Below are 18,881 nucleotides of genomic sequence, written 5' to 3'. Positions count from 1 at the left end.
ACTCCTGTTCTTCCTGTCCCTCTCTCTTCTTAAAAACTACCATCGTTAATTTTCAACTGATAAAGCAGAAAAGCAAAACATTAATTCAAAGCTATAATAATATCTTTAAAAGAATGAATTAACAGTAGCTTTCTGTAAAAATGTTTCCTACACACTCCAAGATCTCTCTAATATCTGAATGTGCCAAATTAAAAAAAAGTAACCTTTACATCCTTTGAGAAGCTTCAAACAAATGTCAGCAACACTATTTTGTGGGTGCCCTTGATTTTTTCATTCAGGCTAGTGACTAGAATAATTAAAGAAAATTTCCATTTAACTTTATACTAGTAAACAGAGATACATACTCTTATTAATTAAAGTAGCCAGCTAAAACACTAGGATATCTTATGCTGGCACACTGAGCTGCCCTGACAAGAGGATGTTTACTACAAAAGGGAATGAACAGCCCAGTTGACACAGTTTAAGATGTGGCATTAATCAGCCATCTTTTGCTGAGCTCATAGGAATTGAAAGGTTACAACTACTGCTGCAGCTTTAAAGTACCCTCATAAAGGCCTGGAAATTCCTCATTCCTCCCTAATTAAGAACACTGCAAATGATACATGGAATGATGAGGCTAAATTCACACAAAATGTCAACTTTACTGCCTCATTCCTAGAAGCATATTTATATTTTTCCCTGTGGTGTTTTTTTCTAGAGATTACTCCTACCAGACAAAAATCTTTTTTTTTTTTCTTATCTGTACTAGAAAACTTACAGCAAGTCCCTTATTCTTAAACATGGTTCCTTATCACTGTAGATCAGATGCTTTTGGTTAAAAGCATACAATGCTTATACAAATGGACAAATGATAAAATTTGATACTCTAGCAATATAGATCTGTGTATTAATTTTTAGGCTTTTGATCTTGAGACTACTAATACAAGATTTCCACAAACTATCTTATCAAAATAGGAATAAAACAACTCTTTTAGCAGAGGAAACTGAAACAAAAATATACCTTCAATACCAGGAAACTGTGGTGTGACAGGAGCAGCTCTTTAGAGCAAAGCAGTTGGTGTTGAGGACCAGCCAGATGCAGAACACATATTTCAAAGATACAGCTAGTTTGGTCATGAAGACAGCATGCCCATTAGCAGTCAGAATACACCCTAGGCTTTAGTGCCCCTTGACAGAAACTCACTTTGCACACTCCTAAAACCACTCCATAATATGAAACCAAGCAGAGCCACTGGTGGCAACTGGGTGATTCTTTTCAAAAATGCATTTCTGACCTTAACCAAAACAAAATCCATCAAAGTCAACGTATCAGAATATAGGACCATTTAAGCTAGTAATAGGATTTTCCACAATAACAGGTTATTTTAATTACCAGCTTTATTCAGAGTTCAGCAGTGGATCATCAACAGTCCCTTTTCCTTCTCCTGAGATTCACCGGAAGCTCTCTGGGGTTTAAGAACTGCCCCCACTTTTTTTCATTTTAATTTTTCCCAAATTAAAAGAGAAAATGTAAGAAAGACAGACATATTTTATGCGTTATTTTCAGACAATGGTTTGACTGCTGCCCTGAATTAACTGGTGAAGACATGCCATATCATAGGGAATATCCCAGCTCACTTCCCTCCTCCTCTTCTTAAGAGGGTTCAAAATAATATCCCCCAAGGGAATGCCTAAACTATTTTATTGTTCTTTAGTTGAAGTAGGTTGTTTTGCATGGAGGGATGAGTCAGTGGCTAAAATGATTCTTTGTCTATTAGCCAGAAGACAATATCTATTGTCTCCTGACTATTTTACTATTTTTATTTAAAGGAGCTCTTCAGTCTCTGTCTATGCTATACCCAGAAAGCACATGAACAATCACAGGGTCAATAGCTCATTCAGTGAGAAAATTATTAACAGATTAATAGACTACAGCTCCCAAATCTCAATCTTTTCTCATAATTATCTTTAAATGTTAAGATTCTTGAAGTTATCATTGCATGAAAACAAACATTTGAAAGACCTTCAAGAAATTTCTTACCACCAGAAAGTTGCAAGACAAAGGTTTTATAACATCATTGTGTTCTGCAATTCTTCTGTTTTGTGCAATACTTTAAACTAAAAAAGCAGTGGAAATATTATGCAGTAGGAGAATGTGGTAGGGCAAATGCATATTCATGTGATACAAAATGTGCTTATAAATATTAGTACCTCCTATGTATCCTTATTTATTGCATTGGACTGGTTACAGATTTAATATTCATCATGTCAATGACTGTATCACTCTGCTGACACCCTTCTATTTCCAAAAGTAAGTATGTGATGTACATACTCGCAGTACACTTGTGGGTACCTTCCATAGATATGGAGTTATCTGGCTATTTTATCTTCTTTTTGACACTTTTCTTTGGCTATTTATATCAGATCTGAAAGGATACCATCTGCCTTTCTGACTTCATGAGATTAGTAGCTAGAAAAAATTTTGATATCTACAGATTCCAAGGTTTTCCACATACAAAATCTTTTGGTAATGTTTGTCACAGCTGAAATATACTTAAGACTTTTCAAACAGGCACAAAGATGTTTCAAACCACTGAACCAGATAATAATTTTCAACGTTTACCAAAGCCACATTTACTAAAAAATCTAAGATAAACTTAATTGCTACTAGAATATAACAATGTACTATACATTTTAAAGGTTTTGTGAAAATCTTTTCAAAAGCCATCTTAAAATTCCATGTAATAGTTGTGCATTTTCTTGGTAGAACTGATTGTAATGCTCTTGCAGTTATATTCCCACACAAGCTATCTGCTGAGCCAATTTTAAGAGGATGGAACTTTTCTGCTACAGAATGCTAAAATCCAAGTGATGAGACACTCCTTTGCAGAGAAAGTGGCTGACACAGCACGAATTGGCAATATCCAGCTGTCTTCTGGGAAATGTGATTAAATGTGGCTACCACTAAGAGAATTCCTGTTTGAGAATGGCAACTGAACCTCAGTTCCACTATCTAACATGATGACAAAAAGCAAATCTTGACTGTACTAAAATCCATTACTTGCCTAGCATTTCGAAAAATGGCACTTTTTTTGGTTTTTCCCCCTCACTTTTCTCTTTCCTTGTTCAATATGATTATATTTTGCCCAGGCAGCATTAGCAATTTATACTGAAGAGTGACACATTGCTTAAAGTGACATATATGGCTACATTTCTTTGAAAGACTTGAAAATAAAATCAACCTTGAGAGTAAACATAAGCACTTAATTGGGTACCTATGATAATATGCTCAAATCTTATACATAGACTAACAATTAAAGATCTAAGTCTTCTGTCATACAGAATATGATTACAGGTGCTAAAATAATTTGCAAGGTAATAAAGCTGGATTAATGAGGAATTAAAATATATAATTCTTCTTTAATTACATACCTTCTAGTTCTATGTAAAACATAAGACAAGAAATATATTCCTAGGTTAAGAAATTTATCTCAGAAATCTGGAAGAAACAGAACAGCACTTTGCAACATTAGGGTGCAACAGGATGCCACCAGCCTCCAGACATACCTTTGCACATCAGGAGTCCCTGTTTATGTCATTGCAAAGCATACACATTGCAATCTCCTGTTGACTGCTTAATTCTTGATGAATATTCAAATCAAACAAGATTACTCACAATGGAAATGTGGGGGTTTTGTTAATACTGCTCTCCTGGAAGCCTATCTCATCTAACCCAATAATTTAATCAAGACCCAAAAGGTTTAAAAATTCAAGTCACAAGCTTTTTAGTCATACTTTTTTCCAGACATTACCCAATTCAACACATTCTACTAACTAAATATAACAATCTAAATTTCCAAACTGATTATTAACTGAAAGTAGTGATGATCAATTACAATTTATTGCTAAATTTGTTTATGGCTCCACTGTCAGCATGAAGTCCCTAATTATCAATACCCAAAGAGCTCCTTATTGTATGAACTCTAGAAGTAGGAAGAAAACTGGATTGACAAAGTAAATCTGAATGTACATCCGTGCTGTAAGCTATGATTCTTGGGAAGCTACCATGAAGCAACTGTGACACATAGGAATCTTCCTTTTGTGACTTCGCTTGAAAAGGAATGTAAAATGGAGAAAATTTGTATTGAAAAGAGTATTTCCTGTCTTTTCCATTTCAATATAGCATCTTCAATATGCAAAATTCACTGTCACAATGCTTCCCAATATTGTACATATCTAGAAATCAAATTTCACAAGCTGAAAGAGAAAGCCTACAGTTCTGTAAGGTGCAAGTAACCTTGTTTATTTTGCCCTTCCTATACAGCACTCCTCTTTCAACCTTCTCACATTCTTTGAGATTATGCATAGGTGCACACCAAAGAGGATGTATAAAATCTTCCTGTTGTGCTGTGCTGCTCAGAGCTCAAATACTGTTTTTGGTTTTTTTCTTCTCTCACGCTGCGTTAGCATAAAACCACATTAGGTGGCTTTATTTCAAATCATGACACTAGGTGATTTCTGGATTTTTCCCAACTGCAGCTAGCTCCCAGCAGAGATTTCTTGCCACTCAGTACCACAGCAACAGGCCACATAGGCTGTAATTTCATTTTGTCATGGCTTAGGAAGAGTAAGTCACCATTCAGCAGCAGAGCTATTACCCAGATAAACCATAACTGTAAGCAGATTTTCTTAGAAGCATAACCTAAAGAAGGTACAGAGTAGCAGCAGCATTTTGAACAGCTGCCCATGAAGAGATTTTGCTTCCTTATCCACTGCCTTAGAGTAAGTAATATTTATTATACATAAACTAGAGCTTTAGTAATTTAAATATTAGATTGTGTATGTTTAGATTACATGCATTAAAAATGTACAACCTCTATACTGTTTATGATTTGTTTCCAGTATTATATTAAGTATTATATTAATTATATTAATCAGGTACCTCTTAAATGTTCCACTGGCAATTGGACTTGGGTGTGTATTTTAACCAAAGCAATAGTTAATGAACAAGTTTGTTTCTAATTTCAGCCATCCAGCTTTTTACTTCAGTAAAGTATTTTTCATCACAACAAAGCAAAATGATCAAGACAACTTTTGAAAAGTAGAACTACCTCAGTCATAATTTGATTTGTATAATACAAAGCCTCATGAAAATAAATTTGCTTCATTTTTGTATTGTGTTTGTGTGGCAAGGTTTTGGCAGCAGGGCAGGGGGGCTGCAGGAGTGGATTCTGTGACAAGCTGTGAGAATCTTCTCCTCCATCTGATGGAGCCAACGCCACCTGGCTCCGAGAGGGACCCACTGCTGGTCAAGGCTGTGGGTCAGCAACAGTGGTGATGCCTCAAGGATAATGTACTTAAGAAGCAGGAAAAACCTGCACATCAGCACCTGGAGAAAGGAGTGAGAAGAACAACATGCAGACACCAAAGTCAGTGCAGAATGAGGGGTGGGAGGTGCTCCAGGTGCCTGAGCTGGATTCCCCTGCAGCCCATGGTGCAGCCAATGGTGAGGCAGCTGTGCCCCTGCAGCCCATGGAGGGTCACAGGGATGCAGAGATCCACCCACAGCCCATGGAGGATCACAGGGATGCAGAGATCCACCCACAGCCCATGGAGGGTCACAGGGATGCAGAGATCCACCCACAGCCCATGGAGGATCACAGGGATGCAGAGATCCACCCACAGCCCATGGAGGGTCACAGGGATGCAGAGATCCACCCACAGCCCCTGGAGGATCACAGGGATGCAGAGATCCACCCACAGCCCGTGGAGGGTCACAGGGATGCAGAGATCCACCCACAGCCTGTGGAGGGTCACAGGGATGCAGAGATCCACCCACAGCCCATGGAGGGTCACAGGGATGCAGAGATCCACCCACAGCCCCTGGAGGATCACAGGGATGCAGAGATCCACCCACAGCCCGTGGAGGGTCACAGGGATGCAGAGATCCACCCACAGCCCATGGAGGGTCACAGGGATGCAGAGATCCACCCACAGCCCATGGAGGGTCACAGGGATGCAGAGATCCACCCGCAGCCCACGGAGGGTCACAGGGATGCAGAGATCCACCCACAGCCCATGGAGGGTCACAGGGATATAGAGATCCACCCACAGCCCATGGAGGGGCCCACACCAGAGCAGGTGGCTGCCCAAAGAAGGCTGTGATCCTGTGGGAAGTCTGTGCTGGATCAGGCTCCTGGCAGGAGCTGTGTCCCCGTGGAGAGAGGAGCCCACTCTGGAGCAGGTGTGCTGGCAGGACTTAGGGAGCCACTGGAGCAGTCTGACCCTGAAGGACTGCACCCTGTGGAGAGGGACACAAGCTGGATGGAGCAGCTGGTGAAGAACTACTGCTCTCACACTAAGACAGAAGAACATTGTGCAAATTTTCAGCTTTGGAGAAAACTCTGTATTGCTGGGTTGTTTATGAAAAAGAGCAAATGAAGGTAAGCAGCAAGGGATTTCTTCCTTCTTCTGCATAACAAAAAATAGGGGGAAGAAAATGAACTTCTAGAGAAAAAAATTTTTGGACCAAGTGCCACTAAAGTGACTCTTTTTCTTTTTCTTTTTTTTTTTTTTACAAAAAAGTGTAATTTAAAACTGCAGTGCATATTGAAATCTCAATTTTCTAAGAACATACCACAGGGAAAAGAGACTCTTACAGGTTTATTTTAACTGCTGGTTTTTTTTTTGTCAAAGTTTAATGCAAAAAAAAATTATGTATTTTACTTTGCACTCCTAATTGGCAATTTATTTTTACATTACTTTTTTGATCTATCCCAGTGTTATCTTTAAGAATCAGAAATTTGGTTTTGCATTTGAAACAACAATAACACATTTTAAAAAATAGCCCTATATTCCAATTTCTTCATTTTTTAAACATCTGGCTGGTATTAGCTGCACTATCATCCTTCAAAGAGAGATTTTTTCAGACAATGTTTTTTCATGTGGAAGACAATGCTATAATTGTATTTTTCATTTTCTGGCCATTTACTTAATACAGTTAAGCTGCACCCAAAAAGTACAAGCACTAGAAGCCGATGATGAGGATCTGGCAGTCAGCACCAGGAAATATTTGAACTGGTAAAATTGATTTTGATGCAGAGAAGAATTAAAATACTAAAAGTAACCATCTGTTCCACTAATACTTTCCAGTGCTTAACCATTTTTTTCTTTTTTCTTTTTTTTTTGATGAAAACCTAAGCCTCCCACCTAGACGATGTGAATCTTCTGCCAACTAAGTGCATCTGAGGTTTTGGATTAATTTGGGGATTTACTACCAACTAACTTATTCACTATTCATAAATCAAGTCCCAACTTAAGTTAATTTCAAGGCTGATTATTTTTGGAACATTTTATGGTATAAATTATTCATTACATAGATGTATTGCACCTGTTTGCCAGAAAATAACAGAGGCTGTGCCAACTCATTTTTTTTAAAATATGATACCTGGGAAGCAAATATTAAAACACATTTGGCAATACTTCAGCCTGGTGATATTGCAATACACTAAAAGTTCACCTTTCTTTTTACCATCTTGGTACTGAAACCCATTTCTGTGCTAAGTTCTTAAAACAGGGCATAAGTGGGGTAAGGACTTGTTAAATTTTCATATGGCCTTACAGATTTGGTTTATTTTCTCCTGTTCCATTTTATGGACATCACTCCAGTGACAATGTTTTACTGCTCCTCACAAACCTAGGAAGACAACAATGACTTCAAAATAATCAAATATTATCCAGTTGCTATATTAAAAAACATCTTTCTTTCTACGCCACACAAGAAACCAAAGCGCTAATTAAACTCTCCTCAAGAAACTTTAAAATATATAAATAAACACAAAAATGTCTAACTCTATCATTCTTTATGATCATATCATAACATACATCATAATAGTCACATCTGTAGAAGACAAATACAGTTAGTGAATTTCACTATGTAATTTTTCTGTAAACTACCTTAAAATACTCCTAAGTTCTGGCTGAAAAATGTTGCATAGAAACTGAACATTTTTTCCCATTATATTATGTTCTGCTTGAAGCAGCAAGCAGATTTATTAGGAGTATTCTTTTATCATTTTTCAGCTGCAATGCTGGGTTCTATGATGGCAGTACATTTGCTTCTATGTTCTGTCCTCAAAAGAAGGTGCAACAATCTCTGTGATTTAAGGTGACAAAATGAGGGCCATCCTCTGTCAGAATATGTAACAGAAGCAAGTCTGAATTAATTCAAAAAACTTGTATAGATTTTTTTTCATATTTTTTAAAATGTATTTTAGATATAACTATGTAAAATTGCATTGTATTGAATGATAAAATAAGCACATGTAAAACATATTTAGGGCATGATTAAGCACTATATTACTATTGCACGCCAACTTCATCTGTTACATTCAAACAGGATTTTCTTGTGTATACATACACACTGTCTCCCACTTCAGCTCAGAGAATTCAGCATTTTTACAAGGTGGCCAAGGATCCAAATTGGGCAAGAATAAATGAGGAGAAAAAACTACCAAACATTTGAAAATGTTAATTTTGCCTAGCACTCACAGCAGCTCTGAGGTGAGACAAAGATAAAATTCAATTTGTTGGTAACAACTCAACTACTTCAAACATAAGGTCAAACTCCTTTTTTTCCCCAGTTCTGATGATTGCTTTAGTTCTCATGCCTTACAAACCTTAAAGACAGACTTTCTCCTAATTCTCAACCCAAATTAATCCCTTTTAGTGACCCCCCAACAGCTAAATCAGAAAAGGCAGGGATCTTATGAAAGAAATTAAAAAATCATAGCATGAAGTGCTTAAAGGCTGTAAAGTCACACATAGCCAAAAAAGCACTTAAAGCACTGCATGCCACCTCAACTTCGGTATTTCCTAAATTTTGGGAGGCTAATGTTACGTCTTTGGGTTCATTGTTTAATTTTCAACACACTTCTGTGGAACTACGTGTGTGAGGAAATGCTTCCCACGTTTGGGGAAAAGTCATAGTGAAAAAGATAAAATTCCATAAACCATAATGAGATTGTCACCTGCACAATGCAGGAGTACATCAGACACTTCTGCACTCCTCACAGACTTTCTTAATCACCAGCTTTGTTTCTGATTAGAATAAAATTCCATGGACTACAGGAATTGAATTGTGCACTTCTTCTTTTCATCTGATCAAATTTAAAGGTTTGAAATACATTTAATGTAATAAAAATTCTTTTAAACTTAAAATATTATTTCAAACATTTAATCATGTAATATTACAGTGTCCAAATACATTTGCATATTCACTGTGTGAAAGCAAAATATACCCAAAGAAATGCTTCTACCTGGCTAATAAGCAAAATCATCCATGATTTCTTTTGAACACAAAATGTGTACAAAAATATATTACTTGCCAGGTTTGGTGTGTTGTGTATTTGCAGTTCCAGAAAATATTTCCTGAGGGGTTTAGATGAGAATTCCATGCTGACATGTATACTGACAATTTATTTCCACTGAAAAAATGCGGTACAGTAAAGAAATGAGATAAAAGGAAACTAAACACAAGTCTAGAGATGAGGCAGCTGATCCTGCAGCACTCAAATAATGACCTGACACATACACTCTGCAGTGTTTTGCAAAACAGATTACATGCAAAGATGAGCAGATAGAAACTTAGCTAGCATGGTCAGTGTAACCACCATGATAATATGTTTAAACTCCTTACTGTTTCGGTCCTTGCTGAAGTTTAAAACTGGAGGACATATTTCAAAAAGTATTTTTTCACTGGAAGGCAATAGAAAGAAGCCCACATCTAATAATAATGAGACCTCATAGTAAGATCTTATTGTACGCAATTGAAAAAATGGTCACACCACATTTATTCTTACCAAATATTACCATGTCACGATATTGAATTATTTGGTTTACATTCTATTTATCTTAAATTCAACTAAAAGAAGTTGAAACAAGTGTCTATATTAAGCCTGAATACCACTAATAAAAAATACCAGGAAAATAATGATTTACAGTGCTGTTTGGCAGTCCTGAAAGTGCACTGCAATCCCTTTGCAGGGTGAATGGACAGTGTTATAGAAATTGAGACCCAATAAGTTTATTTCAGCTTTCATGTGATATAACAAAATCTACAATGTTTTTGAGATGAGAGAGCTTGTCAGACCTTAGTAGTGAGCATCACCCATTCCAAAGAAGTGACAGCAAGTATTACCAGCAGAGAAGCTGTTGCCCTCATGCCCTACAGCAAAGACACTGTCTGTCTATTATTTGACAGGCAGGGTAATATGGGAATATGCTATGCTGGTGGAAAAACTGACACGATTGCTGGAGAGTCCTGCAACTAGGATGAGCAAAATGGAAGTAGCATGTCCAATGTCTGTGCTAGATAACAATTTAAATCACATGTTTATTACTGCTAAATTACATGCCTTGGAACTGCTGACACCTGCAAGTGCTTGGCAAAATCTGAAAATAAAATAGCATTATTGGCTGTCAGCAGAATGCAACTTTTCCTGAACATCTAAAATTGAATTTCATAATTAAGTAAAAACTAACAGCCATTATAAGCTCAGCACTATGACCTCTCTTGTTATTGAAACAGTGTCATTTACCTTCCAATTCTTTTCAAGGCCTCATAGTGCTAATGAAGATATATTGTTAGGGAATTTTAAAACGTGTATTATAAGTGATATAAACTGAACCAAAACAGATGAACAAAGTCAAAAGAATGAAAACTAAATAATAGTCTCCTTGGCCAAAGCAGAAAATTCAATCCCATTTTGCTGCTATAATCTATACTAGTAACTTCCCTGTGACACATCAAAAATTGGATGCAGTGAGTGACTGAGAGACTGAAATCATCAGTAGCTCAGGTTTGCAATTCATCCACAGGTCAGGCAGAGTGCTGGAAATGACCCAACTTTCTCTACACTTCTTCACTTCTGAGCTCCAAGCATACATTTGAGGGAATACTCCCTCTGAGGAGGGGTAGAAAAAGCCTTATCGTATCAGCTCCTCCTGGCTGTGAAAAATCACAGATATACAAACCACAATCCTAAAGCCATGCAGAACAAAGAATTTGAAAATTATGAAGTACAAGACAAAGCCCTAATCCTTTAAAAAACTCACATTATGGCTGAAAGGAGTTAAATTTGATATCGTATTTTTTGAATTTATTACACTGCATAGTATAAAACAGAAAAAAGCTACCAAAAAAGGCTTTGGGGAACATATAGGGCAATACAGCTTTATCAGAATAATTTCTCTGCACAGCTTTCTAGAAAAGCTACATGAAAGTGACTAAACAAAACCACAAGGAGTCCCCATAAGACAATTTTTTCAGTATCTTTCATATTCATCACATATTCCCTCAAATGCAATTCCACTTGCCTGTACTTGAAAGTGCAAGAGACTTTATTTAGATTTACTCATTAAAAATCTTTATGAATGAAGATCAGACACAAGAACATTTTTAAAATTTGTAATAGTCACTGGTTAACACAAAATGTGTAATCATTCTACTAAAAAATTTTCTTTACTCTTTAAAACATTCTAGTTTTTAACACACCTTAAAATTAACACACACCCTGCAAGAAGTGAAGTCCATCATAATTAATTTAACTCATAAAGTAGCTAAAAAATCGTACCTGATACACAATGTACTAATCTCCAGAAAAACACAACTAGAAATTACAAGCCTTTGGATTTTTCTGTTTACTTGCAAGTCAAGAATACAAGAGACGCAAGATTTTAACTCATGTTATCAGGACCCCATTTTAGTTAAAGCAGGTGACAGAAATTCAATAACAGTTTTAATTCACTCTTGGAATGTCTCTTGCATGTAAGTGGTACTCAAGAAAGATTGCTTGATGTCCAAACTGTAGTGGACAGCTAATTTCCTGTGTCTGTCTCCCTACCTCCTTACAAAAGAACAATTTCATTAATCCCCCAGGGGGAAACTGAATAACATATTTTTGCAATTGGAAAGGGACACTAGCAAGCCAAAAAATGATACCACTCCCTGAACATTCTGTATGTGCCAATCTTAAAAGCAAATGCATGACAGAGTTTAGGTATCCAAGAATGCTGACAAGTAACATATGAGAACATCTCATCACAGCTGTGTCCCTGTGTATCCAAATACTGAGGCACTTACTGGGTAAAAGATTCTCTGCACAGAAATACAAACAAAGGGGCAGCAACATAAAAAATCTTGAAGACATTTAGAATACTCTTGTTTTTACACTGAGGTATCAGATGCATTTATATGCTTATGAGATGTATAAATACACTTATGAAATAAATTGGAAAGTACCTCTTCAGAGATTATGGTGATGACAGAAAAGAATGCCAGTGCTAAAGAAGCTTCTGTGCAGACAAAGAATCAAAATCTTTATGTTTTGAAAAGTCAGTACCATCAAAGAATTCTATTACTTTCAGTATTATTAAAGAGCTAATCCATGTCAAAAATCTAGTTTTACAATGCTATATTTGAACAAGGCATGCCAATCAATATAAGGTATTGATAACCTTCATATGAATTTTCAGTGAAAGAAAAAGATTTAGTAATTCAAATCACATTCCTTTGTTTAGAGAACACATGCATTTTCTCTGTCCTTAGAGGTTTGTATTCTGTAGTGCTCCTGAAATACTTTTTCTTGTCAATATTATCAATGCTGATACAGTATCTGTACTCACACCTTTCTCACAGAGAGCAGATCAAAAACAAGCATTTAACTAGCATAGTAAAATTTTCTTTATGATTAAGAAGATTTCCATTTTGCATATGATCTGGGTTTTTTAATACTTACTTTGAAGAGAATGGGAAATCTTTGCTTTATGACCTTCTACCAGAACAAACCTATGCACATCATTTCATAAAAAACTCCATACACTAAGTAAAACTCTGAAAACCAGGATACTTCAACTATTTTTAGGGTGCATTAACTTACTTTGGAGGATGTAGAGTCACATTCCTGACAAATCCATCCATAGCCAGTCTGCTTAGGAGACTTTTTCAAGGGAGGGTCTAGACAGCCAAAATGGTAGCAAAGCCTGCATTCATCACACCTGCAAGAGAAAAACAAAATACATATTTATATTAAATGGTACTTCTGTACTATTTTAGATTGAGCTTCCCTGCAATTCTCAGCAGAAGATTTCCTGGTCCATTATCATAATAAAGAAAATCTCTTTTCTATCAGGGGTAATTTTAAACAGCCACTTCAAGTAGGTTCTGCTTAATCTGGAATATCCTGATGCAGACACTCATATATCACCTTTGTCATCATCTTATATAAATGACAACATTTCAAAGACTTGTAAATTAATGAAAAAAATTGCTTACATTTTTAGATAATTCAGTGTCATTCACTGGCTTTTTTTCCCCAGAGATTTTAACTTTTTTTAGACAGTGACAATATTTATTTTTTCATAGTTTTAAGACACTGTTTTGCACATGTTGTTTTTCAAGAAAAGCTTTGTGAAAAATTCACCCACATATTAACTAACTCAAGTATAATTTACAGTGATGAATTACATTTTTTACACCAGGATTATGTGGTTGATAAACAAATGTACAAAATATTTTCTCATTCACACTGAATTTTCTGGAAAGGGCATTAATTTAAAAGGATTTCACTGTGATCTCTCACTTATAAAAGTGCTTTCTGTACACACAACAAATTTATATTCTTCTTTAATAAACCCTTCCTTAGTGTTTTGCTCTATGCATACTCCATACAAAAAGCTCAAAACATACAGCATAGCTCTTGTTAACCTACTTTTAATGTACCACAAATAGAAAAAATACTACAGTAGAACAAGTGCTTCAGGAAGGGATTTTTAAATCAGAATAATAATAGGCTCAAAATGAGAAAGATATTTTTTAAAGCAAATTATAGAGGTTTTCATATATCCTACTGAATTTCTCTTTATTTGCATATCCCCCTGTATTCCTTTGTATGAAAAGGAAAGCTTTTTTCAAATTTACTTTGCAACAGTCTGTTCATTACACAGTCTTAAACTCTGAATTAAAGCCAATATGAATGATTGAAAAATAGGAAAGAGTATATGTTTAAAAATCAAAATTTTTATATGTTTAAAAATCAAAATTTTAAAAGAAATTCCCCCCCACTCTCTTTCTCTGCTTTCCTGGCTACTCAATTTTTCCTCTATGGTATGTGTAAACACAAAAATGTCCAAAAATTGCAGTAATAGCAAGGCACAGGCATGATCAGATCAAAGACAGAGGGACATAACATTCTGTTTATCAACAGAACAGACAGTGCATCACAGGAAGAGGATTCAACTAACAGCACATACTGCTGCATTAATACAACAAAATGTTCATGTGACTGCTCCAAGGATTAGTCTCCCAATAAAAACAAGGAACTGTTTTCAATTATGATTGTTTAACTTCAGTGAATACTTTGTCCTCGCTGCCAAGGCTGGGCTTGCTAGCAGTTACAGGTAACACATGAGCACTGGTAAGGGTATGGCATGTACTGTTTCCTGCTAAATAGAAATTAAAAGCAATAATCTGACTATACACAAGATTCAACACTGGACTGACATGGTTTTGATAATTTTTTGAAAATAAGATATACCATATTGCAATATATATCCTTAGGATTGCTCAGCAGTGACTCAATCTCACTCCACACAAAGCAAACACTTAAAATAGAAAACCACTCTCAGTTTTTAAAGACAGAGGAGTTTTAATGTTGAAATATATTACTTAAAATCAGGAATACATGTAGTTTTATTTCCTGTGAAAGGTCTATTAAAATAATAAAAAGGTTGAGAACAGGAGATGGGATAGGTCACACTCCTAAATCCCAACAGTGTATGTGACCTTCAGCAAAAGATTAAGCCTCCTCTGAGCCTCAATGTTCTCATCTGTAAAGGAGTATATTTTTACTAACCTATTTCTATATCTGGAATGTTATGCATGTAAGGGCTTGCACTTGAGCAGTGCTTATCAGAACTCCCTTCACGTAAACTTAAGGATCCTCTTAAGTAACTGAAAATAAAGAAACATACTATTTCTGACTGACTACTAGTATTTTCAGAGTTTAATCTACATATGATTTAAACAGTGTCAATTTAGATTTTTCTTTTTTCTTTTTTTTTTTTTATGAAGTAATTGCTTGATATGTTTCTATGTTCAAAAGAAAATGTTTCCTCTTTAAAATTACACTTTGGCATCCCTTACATTTTTTACCATTTTTTATCTAGAATGTGGTACTTCCTGACTGCACTTTCAGCCATGTTTCCTCAGAGTTTGCTGAGGGAGTTTGCAAAGCAGGGTTGAAATAACCATGACATTGTGAAATTAAATATCATTCTAAAGTGCAATGTTTTTAATATTTATTGTCATCAATTTTTATCACTTCAGAGTGTTTAGTTTGGTAGAAGAAAATTTGCATTTTCCTAGAATGAGTTAAAAATATCCATATGAAGGTTTTCAGATACTAATAATTTCTATCCTCATCTGCACAGCTGAGGAAATGCAAATGAGTATTTTCAGATATCAAAACATAAAAAGCTGCATGGTGATAAAAGCCTAAGTATACCAAATATTTTTAAATGCTTGCTTCCTACTGCTTTTTGCTGGAATATGAATTCTGTACTGGAAAACAGAAATGCACTGATTCTGAAGTTCCCAGAGCATGATGCTGGGAAAATGGATGATTACCACTGTACCTTGGTTAAAGATGATGCTCTAGCTGTCTGGCAATCATCGTCTGCTGAGACTGACTGGGGACAAAATGTGAAACTCACGCACATCACAGTGAAAAAAAATTGGCATTCTTAATTGCTAATTCCAAACGCAAACATTACACCTAACTTAAAATGGCACTAATAAAACAAGATTAATCCCTCAAGTGTATACTATTAGTTGTGTTCTTTTGTCTAGCAACATAAAAATGATAGAAATCCCACTGTCACATTCAGAAAATGAGAAAGTGACACAAAATACAGTGTATTTTTGACTTAGTTATAGAGAATGAAATTGCTGGGTCACAAAAGATGTCATGCTGCCAGTCTCACAGCCTGTCAGTAAATGCTCTCACAGACCCATCACATTCCAGCACTTACAGACCAAAGGAGTCATGTGGCACCGTCATTTACAAGAATCATCCTCCCATCGTGAAGACGGCTTAATAGGACAAACAAAACTGTTGGGATGGGCAGGGGGGAAAGGGAAAGAAGCCACTTCCTCCATATTACAGGCTGTTGAAATTTTTATCTTTGTGCATTCAAGGTCACACGTTCAAATTTAAACTAACAAATATTTTATCTTGCTGCTATTTGTGGATAACTATTTTTGTGGTGAAGCACATGATTTACAAAAGCCATTAAATGGTGGGCCATCTTCAGCAGCCTGGTTAGCTGCTGTACTGAAAACTTTGTGGAAATAAAAGCAGAGCTCCACACAAAGACAAGCTAACCTAACCTCCTAAATTACCTCTAGCTGACAGGTAATTGCTTACTATCACTGTTACAACAAGCCTGAAATTACTTTATGCATCAAAATTAAAAATCACTGTGTTCCTCATTCCAGCAATTAATGAGGATAGATACATGCCCACTAAATACGGAGAAAATGGAGTGTGAAGAAGAAAGGAGAATTCTGAAGTAGTTATGATAAGAAAAAAGTTAAAAAAAAAACCCAATCAAACATTTTTTACTTAAAGAAGTATAGAATGGTCAGCTGCATCTTCACAGCAAGAAAGCTTGATTAGGGATTTCCATACCTGAAATACTTTTGCTTCGTTCTTTAATAGAGTGATCTCCATCTGCTCCTGCCCTTGGATTGTTTTTATTAGTTTTTTTAGCAGTACAGCTGGCTGTGCTCAAGCCCTATCGTGTTCATAATTAACTAATTATGCTCTAATCAATAGTGCAGATACTGATTTTACAATGTAAATGAGATAAATGAGATAATGGCTGGGGTCAATCTCATTTTATTTACAAAGCTCAGCACACACATCCAATTTCATTACATTGCATCTACCTGCACAGGAGGGAGTCTTATCAGTTGGCCTGCAGAAGTCTTCCTGCAAGCACAGGGGAAAAAGACCTGTGCTTTTACAGAGGAGCAGTGAATGCAAAACCCGCCCGCCACTGGCACATTTGTAAGTCACTGGTTAATAGCATCCAAAACCACAAAGAGCTGATTCAGCCAGAGCGAGGAAACCTATTTTGCATTCACGAGACAGCATCACCCATCTATAGCTGTAAAAGTAATTACCTACATGTCCCTGAAACACAACATTAATAAGCTAATCTTTAAATACAACTTTCCAAATATGCTTCAGAGACTACAGAAAAATCTCACTTATGTACGCATCATTGCACACCGCCTGCAGTGTCGTGCCAAGAGGTACCGTGGTGAACAAAATACAAAATTGCAAGATATATATACTGCTCCCCATTTGTCACAACAGCTTGGAAAGATTTACTTTAATGGAAAAAAAAGATATAAAACATTGATACATATCTCACCATTAAAAGTAGAGAATTTGTCATATAAGCCTTACTCTGACAAACTCAGAATTAGCCAGAAAAAAATTAGAAGGAAGCTAATCCAGAATTTTAAACTCCAAAGGAACTGCAGTGGGATGCATGTACATACACCCACTTGCTGAAGGCATATCACTTAATGGCTACTCCAGCACCTACATAGATTTAACTACTGATAAGCATCATCCTTTGCTGGCTTGTTTTGGACCCCATTTCTGACTAAAGGCTCTTAGCACCTTAGGAAGAGACATCTGAAGAACAGAGGTTTCTTCTCAGACACTGATCTCTCTCCCTTTTAATCCCTCAGTGTCCAAGTGCTGAGTCCCTCTGGAACTGCAAACAGATGTAGACATGATTTGGGGTTCATTTTAAATTGCAGCACATTCTTGATTTCAGATGAGTAACTTAAAACCAGCCATGACAGTGTAAGTCACTGTCAACACCTGGTTTCGTATTAGCAGCTGTACGATATACAATAGAAAGGAGCACACAAGCATTCCCAAAAACCCAGAGTAAATCAATGTAGCTCAAGTGAATTCAAACTCTAGAAACAAAATTAATTACTTCAGCCTGGAGCAGCTGAGGAGTGCTCCTGTGACACCTTAATGCAACCAGACCACAGGAGTGATAAATTCTGCATGGCAGGAATGAACACTGTGTAGTGGGTTGCAGCAGCAACTCTTACATGTCACATCAACGAAGTCACTTTCTTGTGCCCTTATTTAAACAGTAAAATTCAAGAGCTAATAGTGAAATAAATGTATAGTCCTCTATTTAGTGCACTGTTATTAATGCTGTCCAAAAAGTACATTAATTCTAGCTACTGAGGGAGGAGCCCAAAGCTGTAGCATGTTTTCATTATAGAATATAAGGATAACACTCATCTTTTGCTTGACATTTCTTGAAACAAAATGAAAATAAGCAAAGGTATGATATTGTATCTTACTCCACAATTCTACACCAAAACTCTTCAATTCTGCCCAATTAATTCCAAAACAAATTACTTTCATTTTGCTGTGATACGTCACAGTCAAGCAGAAACCAAAAGTGATACAGTTCTATATTTAGACTCTGAAATATAAGACCTAAATTCTTATCTATTCCTTTATTCTTGGACAAAAAATTGAAAAAATAATAATACTCTATTAGGTATAAAACAGAAAAAGTTGGTTCTCCTTTTCCTGATTGCTACACTTTTTCCTTTGCCTATAAATGGCCTAACAAATAAAAACCAGTGGTCATCTTACAGTTTCTGTTCTACAGAACAGTTTTAAGAAGTCTTCTCACATAGGCCAGTCAAGCTTTAGGTGACTTTACCACCAGGAGTGTGACACATTTCTGCACTAAAATTCTTATGTGACTGTATATGCATAAATGGTTGATTA

At 36.1% G+C, this 18,881-nt stretch overlaps 1 protein-coding gene across 3 annotated transcripts in view; it reads right to left on the bottom strand.

The window, feature by feature from the left end:
- Positions 1 to 18,881, bottom strand: part of PHF14 (PHD finger protein 14) — a 162,248-nt gene that overhangs the window by 43,534 nt on the left and 99,833 nt on the right. For all 3 annotated transcript variants that reach the window (XM_036402062.2, XM_036402071.2, XM_054514684.1), the window contains one exon: positions 12,918 to 13,035. In XM_036402062.2, the coding sequence (XP_036257955.1) occupies positions 12,918 to 13,035 (118 nt within the window). The remainder of the gene's footprint in view (positions 1 to 12,917; positions 13,036 to 18,881) is intronic.

Source organism: Molothrus ater, chromosome 1, assembly GCF_012460135.2.
Source record: "Molothrus ater isolate BHLD 08-10-18 breed brown headed cowbird chromosome 1, BPBGC_Mater_1.1, whole genome shotgun sequence".
In the NCBI taxonomy this organism is placed as follows: Eukaryota; Metazoa; Chordata; class Aves; order Passeriformes; family Icteridae; genus Molothrus; species Molothrus ater.
The sequence above is the reverse complement of the archived record's forward strand: the minus strand, read 5'-3'. Positions and strand labels throughout refer to the sequence as shown.